Source organism: Amphiprion ocellaris, chromosome 10 (assembly GCF_022539595.1).
Source record: "Amphiprion ocellaris isolate individual 3 ecotype Okinawa chromosome 10, ASM2253959v1, whole genome shotgun sequence".
Lineage (NCBI taxonomy): Eukaryota > Metazoa > Chordata > Actinopteri > Pomacentridae > Amphiprion > Amphiprion ocellaris.
The window spans coordinates 32,797,155-32,805,085 of NC_072775.1; the positions used below are offsets into that span (position 1 = coordinate 32,797,155).

At 37.3% G+C, this 7,931-nt stretch overlaps 1 protein-coding gene across 2 annotated transcripts; it reads left to right on the forward strand.

The window, feature by feature from the left end:
* Positions 1 to 3,173: 3,173 nt before the first annotated feature.
* Positions 3,174 to 7,113, forward strand: LOC111563880 (immunoglobulin lambda-1 light chain-like). Of its 2 annotated transcripts, XM_055014529.1 has the most exons (5): positions 3,174 to 3,533; positions 3,626 to 3,937; positions 4,195 to 4,248; positions 6,162 to 6,470; positions 6,605 to 7,113. In XM_055014529.1, exons 1-5 carry the CDS (start codon positions 3,491 to 3,493, stop codon positions 6,820 to 6,822), a joined length of 936 nt encoding a protein of 311 aa, XP_054870504.1. In that variant the 5' UTR covers positions 3,174 to 3,490; the 3' UTR covers positions 6,823 to 7,113. The 2 variants fall into 2 exon arrangements, with proteins under 2 accessions (XP_054870504.1, XP_054870503.1); XM_055014528.1 differs by lacking the exons at positions 3,174 to 3,533; positions 3,626 to 3,937; positions 4,195 to 4,248 and having other exon boundaries at positions 5,465 to 6,470; positions 6,599 to 7,113.
* The last annotated feature ends 818 nt before the right edge of the window (positions 7,114 to 7,931 follow it).

Below are 7,931 nucleotides of genomic sequence, written 5' to 3' on the forward strand. Positions count from 1 at the left end.
TCCATTTGCATGAAGGAGTGTACTTGTTCTGGGACAACGTTTATTTAGGTATCTAAGTCTCATCAACACGGATGGCAAAATCAAAGGTTTTCCAGCAGAACACCACATAATACCAATGTAATCAATGTTACTCACTTCACCTATCAGTGGTCATAATGTTGTGGCTGATTGCTGTATGACTGCTGGATGATGACATTAAAAATGTTAATAAAAGCTCAGGAGTTTAAAGTAGCAGAATATTCAGATGAATGAAATACAGTTGTGCTCATAAGTTTACATACCCTGGCAGAATTTGTGGGGTTTTTTTGGCCATTTTTCAGAGAATACAAGTGATAAGAGAAAAACTCATTTTTTCCACTCATGGTTAGTGGTTGGGTGAAGCCATTTATTCTCAACTGTGTTACTCTTTTTAATCATAATGACAACAGAAACTACCCAAATGACCCTGATCAAAGGTTTATATACCCTGGTGATTCTGGCCTGATAACATGCACACAAGTTGACACAAATAGGTTTGAATGGCTACTCAAGGTAACCATCCTCACCTGTGATCTGCTTGCTTGTAATCAGTGTGTATAAAAGCTCAGTAAGTTTCTGGGCTTCTGTCAGACCCCAGCATCTTTCATCCAGTGCTGCACTGACGTTTCTATATTCTGAGTCATGGGGAAAGCAAAAGAACTGTCAAAGGATCTGTGTTAAAAGGTAATTGAACTGTAGAAAACAGGAAAGGGATATAAAAAGTTATCCAAGGAATTGAGAATGCCAATCAGCAGTGTTCAAACTCTAACGAAGAAGTGCAAAATGAGGGATTCTGTTGAAACCAAACCACGGTCAGATAGACCAACAAACATTTCGGTCTCAACTGCCAGGAAAATTGTTTGGAACGCAACGAAAAACTCACAAATAATATCAGCTGAAATACAGGATGGTGCGTCTGTTTCAAGATGCACAATAAGGAGGCACTTGAGCAAAAATGGGCTCCATGGTCGCTTCACCAGAAGAAAGCCTTTTCTACACAAATGCCACAAAGCATCCCGCTTATAATATGCTAAACGGCACAGAGATAATTCTCAAAACTTCTGGAACAGAGTCGTTTGGAGTGATGAGACCAAAATTTTTACTTTTTGGCCACAACCATAAACGTTACATTTGGAGAGGAGTCAGCAAGGCTTATGATGAACGGTGCACCATTCCTACTGTGAAACACGGAGGTGGATCGCTGGTGTTTTGGGGATGTGTGACCCACAAAGGCACAGGAAACTTTATCAAAGTTGAATGCAAGATGAATGTAGCATGTTATCAGAAAATACTGGAGGAAAACTTGCACTCATCAGCCCGGAAGCTGCACATGGGACATACTTGGATGTTTCATCATGACAACGAGCAAAGCACAAGGCCAAGTCTACCTGTCAGTGGCTACAACAGAATAAAGTAAAGGTTCTGGAGTGACCATCTCAGTCTCCTGACCTCAATATCATTGAGCCACTCTGGGGAGATCTCAAACATGCAGTTCATGCAAGGCAGCCTAGGAATTCACAGGAACTGGAGGATTTTTGCCAAGAAGAATGGGCAGCTTTACCATCTGACAAAATAAAGACCCTCATCTACAACTACTACAAAAGACTTCAAGCTGTCATTGATGTTAAAGGGGGCAATACATGGTATTAAGAACTGGGGTATGTACATTTTTGATCAGGGTCATTTGGATAGTTTCTGTTGTCAATATGATTAAAAAGAGTAAACACAGTTGTTTGATTATAAATGGCTTCACCCAACTACTTACCATGAGTGAAAGAAAAGTTTTCACGTTATCACTCATATTCCCTGAAAATGGCCAAGAAATCATAAATTCTGCCAGGGAGCAGTATGAAAAATAGGTAAAACATTTATGTTACCTGGCATGTTCTTAGCTAAATGCTCCTGTAGATTACAGTTTAAAATACAGAGATTATTGGTGGTTTTGTGACAGTATACATTGTAAGAAAATGTATTTTAACCGATCACTGAGGCATTAGCAAACTGCAGATTGGCCAGAATTAATGTATTAAAACAAGGAAACAAAAATGGAATATGTAATATGACAATAAAAATTGAGATGCCTCTCACAGGAACATCCAGCTGCTTGGAGATGGTCTTATAGCCTTTACCTTTAACATGCTGGTCTATAGGGGGCGTCCGTATAGCTCAACGCGTTAAGCGGCGACCCATGTACAAGGGCTGGTCCCCGACGCAGCTGGCCCGGGTTCGATTCCCGCTCGCGGCCCTTTGCTGCATGTCTTCCCCCGACTCCTCTCCCCTGTTTCCTGTCTCTCTCTCACTGTGCCTATCTAATTAAAAAAAAAAGGCCAAAAAAATATTTAAAAAAAAAAAAAAAACATGCTGGTCTATAATTTTCTTTCTAATCTCCTGAGACAACTCTCTCCTTGGCTTCCTCTGGTCCATGTTTAGTGTGCTACACACCATGTCACCAAACAGCACAGTGACTACTTGTAACCCTATAAATAGGCCGACTGACTGATTACAAGTTTGTAGACACCTGTGATGCTAATTAGAGGACACACCTTGATTGAACATGTCCCTATGGTCACATTATTTTCAGTCTTTTCTAGGGGTACTATCATTTTTGTCCAGGCCTCTTTCATGAGTTTATTTTTTAAAATAATTCTGTTGAACCACGGTTCAAAAGCAATGTCTGATTTTCATTGGTTCATTTTCATAGAATTTTTATTTATTATTACTTTTGTCAGATTCAAATTATTTCTGTGACCATTGTGAGTTTTTCTTTCATTAACAGAGGGGTACCAACAATTTTGTCCACGTGTGTATCTAAGTACCCCATCCTCTAATGATATGTAAATTCTTATTATTAGTTAAATTATTGTCATTATTTCAGCACAAAGGGAAGCAATTATACAACCAAACTTCATACTCGATTTTAAAATCTAGTTCAACTGCTACAATTTCTAAAAATAGCAAATCTATATGAATGAATGTTGTCTGTTATAATTCAGCAGAAAGAAATACAAAGAATCATGCCAAAAAATACAGAGAGTTCTGGGACAGGGTTTGACATGTTATAAATCTATTAAATTAAAGAAAGTCAGAGTTGAGGAGTTGTGTGGATTTGTAGTTTTCTATTCTGGTCCCAACAACAGATAACAGTCTGTGTCTCTAAATTGTCCACCAACCTGAATGTGTTTGTGGGAACATGAATGTTTTCAGTCTTTCTGCATGATGTGAAGCAGATTTAGTGGATCTGCCGTCAGCTTTAAATCCAGAGCATGAAAGCACACAGCAGCTTGAGCTGAGCTGTCAGTCAGCAGCAGCAGCAGCTTATCTGTGGGCCGCTAACAGGGGCTGATGGGAGCTTTGAGGACCTGATAGAAAGCACGTGGCCCGGTCTGCTCTCACAGCTCGTCCCGGTTTGGCCTCAGCTGCATCAGAGCTCCACTTGTGCTCAGCTTCTCCAGAGGAAACACCACTGCACAAGATGCTTCTCCTCCCAGCTGCTGCTCTGTGCTGTCTGTGTTCAGGTGAGTGTTTCCAGCCAATCAGGAGGCGGCAAAGTCCACCTGGAACAAACGCTGTCACACTGACCTTCATCTACCTGTGTGTGTCTCTGCAGGGCTGGTTGCCATGGCAGCACAGCTGATTCAGGACGATCTGACTTTGACCAGGAGAGTCGGAGAATCAGCCTCCTTCAGCTGTAAGACTGATCAGTGTGGAACTTATGTCTTCTGGTACCAGAAGAAAGAATCAGAAACATTCAGAGTGATTCTTAGGATTGATAGGACTAATGGTCAAATATATTCAGGTTACAATCATCCTCAGAAAAATGATTTCTCAGCTGTGAAGAAACAGAACGGCGTTGAGTTGAAGCTAGAGAACGTTAAACTCCAGCATTCAGCCTCCTACTACTGCAGCTGTTACATATCAGGTTTCCACAGTGATCCATTCTGCCTGCAGTCTGTACAAAAACCTCCAGATCAACAAACAGTGTCTGTGACATGAAGACAGCAGTAAACTACAGTCCAGGATCACATAGTTCAGAGAACTACAGTCCACTGTTACTCCATCACTTCATTATTGATTCATATTTGTATATTTTCATCTCTAGAAGCATCTTTGAGAAGTGAAAGATGTGCTACAGTGTGTAGAACTGAGCAAACATTCAGCAGCAGGTTTTTGTACGAGGCTTTTTCACTGTGGTCCTCATCTTTGGTTCTGGAACTAAACTGTATGTAACAGGTAAGAACTAACATTTCTTTTCTTCTGCTGTTTTATTGTGAAACTGAAAATGTGTTTAAAGTCAGTTTGTGCTGTTTCAGGCTTTCCATGTTAGTTTTTCCATCATTAGTGGAGGATTCATCTGCAGCCACTGTTCCATCAGAAAAGCTCAATAATGTGTGAAAACATGTTGAAATCTGACTGAACAACTAAAGTTATTCTTTATTTCTGCAAATATCAGTGACGTTACAAATATTCAGTGTTTTTATTTCTTTAGTGTTTGATTCTGAGGCGTCTCTTGGTTTGGGAACAGAAGAAAACTGATGTTAAACAGAATTAAATATTTATGAATAAATGTCTCTGGATTGTGTAGAATAATTCATAAATATCACCTATTTACTCCTTACTAATTATTTTTCATATGATGGAACATGTGTGTTTTAACTGATCATGTGTCAAAACATAAACTAGACATGAAATATAATCAATATTTTTAATGATTATAATTTAAATGTTGTGTAAAATAACATACTACACATATATTTCATTTAGTTTTTATTTGTATGTAAATATGTAACTCATGACAAATTATTAATTTAAAAATACTTTACATATAATATATTAATGTTTTTAATGATTAAATCATAATTTCATATTTACCTATTTATAAAAGTGTGCAAAAGAATGTATAACTTTTATGTTTATTTGTTTAAAATAACATCGATGATAATTATTCTTTCTGTGATGATGCATCTTTTATTTAAAAATATTTTGACACACAAAAGAAAACAGACACAATATAATAATGGAGCTTGTTAAATTAATGCAAAAATTGTCGTATCACGTCAGATATCAGTTGATGGCAAACATAGATAAATTAGTATTTCAATAAATGATATATAAATATAAAGTATATATGATGTTAAATACAACTTCACATATTCAATGAAATTAGTAGGTGGTAAATATTTATTATCAGATAGAAATTAAAATCTAACATAAATTTATTTGATATTATAATAGTTATGTTTCTGTTCTGTTCTATAACGTGAATTGATGCTGACAGAATCATATTTAATCTGATATAATCTGTGATTCTTTATTCATATTTGACATTTCTGCATATTTTCACTGTTTGAGTTATGTGAGAAATTAATTATTGAAAATTATTTTTAAATTGATGTTTTCAGTCATCAAATTACAATTTAATCTTTACCTGTTTATGAGTATTTGAAAGAAAGTAAAACGATAATTAAATTTTGCCATGCAGTTGAAAAATGAGCATTTCTCAAAATAAAATCAGTGATGCTTATTGTTTATATGATGATGCATCTTTTATTAGAAAACACCTTAGTTGAAGCAAATTTATTGATAGTTTTTTTTATTATTTACGTATCATAGAGAACATTTTAATGTCAAACAGAAAATATTTGTTCTAAATAAAAGTTAAATGAAGACAAAATGTAAATGGTGCTCAACATAATTTTAAAAAAGTAAAGTAAATACACTCTGGAAAATAGTAGGTTGAAAAATGATGATAGAAATGATCCTCTGATCTGAAATTATATGATATTTTATTATGCTTTGTTATTTTACATTATGTGTCACTTTGTGCAGACAGAAAAATATTTGATGTTAAATAATCTCTCATTCTGTCATGATCAGTAAACCAATAATCTACCACACATCTATCTATCTATCTATCTATCTATCTATCTATCTATCTATCTATCTATCTATCTATCTATCTATCTATCTATCCATCCATCCATCCATCCATCCATCCATCCATCCATCCATCCATCCATCATCCATCTATCCATCCATCCATCCATCCATCCATCCATCCATCCATCCATCCACCTATCCATCCATCCATCCACGTATCCATCCATCCATCCATCCATCCATCCATCCATGCATCCATCCTCCAGATGAGCAGGTAGTGAAGCCCATGGTGAGCGTCTACCCAGCAGCATCCACAGTCCACCTGGAGGGGAAGAGCTCCCTGCTGTGTCTGGCCTCAGCCATGTTTCCTCCTCTGGTCCGCTTCTCCTGGAAAAGACAGAAGGAGGACGAGCGGCTGGAGGATGTGGACCCTGCTGAGGGAGAGCAGCTGGAGATCAGAGAGCCGGGACGCAGCGCCTCCATCTGGCTGATCCATCAGCAACAGGACGGCACATATAAATACAGCTGCTACGTCCAGCACGAGGGAGGAACAGTGGAGGCCCAGACACAACAAGGTGATGAAGGCTGGATGACTGTGTTCAGCACTGATTCAGCTTCATGTGGAGACGCTGGCAAACACCTCTGACGTTTCTCACTGCACCTACAAACATTTCCCTTCATTCTTATCTTTGTGTTTTTGCAGTTTCAGAGCTTCCTGAGCTTCAACAACCAACAGATTCTCCAACGACCTCCGTTCCTTGTGAGAAAAAGCCAGCAGCCTCCGTTCCTTCTGAGTCTCAGGTGAAGCTGCTCTGTCTGCTGTCCACAGTGCTGATAGTGAAGAGTCTGGTGTTCTGCTGTGGAATCTCTCTGATGATGATCCTCACAAACAAGGGACCGTCCACCAACTGCACACATGCTGACTGACTGTTTGCTGCTGGACTTTTATCACCAATACGTCTCATTGATCTCTTTGATCAGTGATCAGAAATGATAACTTCGACGTGTTGTTCTTGGCTGTAAAATGCTTCTCTTAACTCACATGTTTGATCGTCATCCTGTAAACACAGAAATTCACAAACATATTTTCAGTTTTGCAGCTTAAATTCTGCAGGACAGCGTTGCTTTGATATTTTACTCTTGTAATCTCTTGATAAAATTTCATGTAAAGTGCAGCAGGTTGATCAATAAACACAATAAACTCAAATAATTACAGTATCTGTGTTAAATAAATTACTTTTTAAGCAGCTTCACAGCAAATAATTAGAAACAAATTAAACTATATCAGCCAAATATATTGATTCCTGATTGTAAGTGTCTCTTAATACACTTCTACTCGGAGACAAAAACAAATGTAGAGGAAGCAGAAATATCAGCAAACAGATAAACAACACGATGAAGGAGAACAAATCAAGTGGCTTGAATATAATTTGGATTGATGAAACAATAGCTGCTTTAAAAATGTTCATACAGCAGTTTGATCAGACTGAACGTTGGAAAATTGAGGCACATGTTGATTTTTTGTGAATCAGTAAAGCTGAAAAATAAATTAAGATAATTTTTTTTCATGAATGAAAATGTTAAACACAGCAAGTTGAGATTTTTTAAATTGCCAAAACAATTTTATTTAAAAAATGTGGATCACAATGATTAATATTATCTTATATAATATTATCTTATTAACATTGATATTACTGAATATGTGTTCATTGGTTCTACATATTTGAGTAAATTCAGTTGCTATTAAATTTCTCTCATTTATTTAGAATTAATGACCAGCAGCAAACTTTCTGCAGGAGCTTCATGGTCTCTTTTCTCATAGTTTTTCCATCAGAGTTCATTTGTCAGCTCTGACTTGATGCTCTGACCTGTTTCTCTCACAGATCAACACCACAGATGTTTCCTGTGATCATTCTTTCTGCAGAGCTGATGCTCGCTGTGCTAATAAAATGAAAAACCACAGCTAACGGTGTGGAGGCTGCAGAAACCCACACAGGAAAAGAAGTGTGATTGACTGTCAACAGTCTGAAACACAG

Coding starts and splice junctions, on each gene's coding strand:
- LOC111563880 (XM_055014529.1), top strand. CDS start 3,491: ATGCTTCTCCTCCCAGCTGCTGCTCTGTGCTGTCTGTGTTCAG. Junction 3,938..4,194: donor CTGCAGCTGTTACATATCAG/GTTTCCACAGTG, acceptor TTTTTGTACGAG/GCTTTTTCACTGTGGTCCTC. Junction 4,249..6,161: donor AACTAAACTGTATGTAACAG/GTAAGAACTAAC, acceptor TCCATCCTCCAG/ATGAGCAGGTAGTGAAGCCC.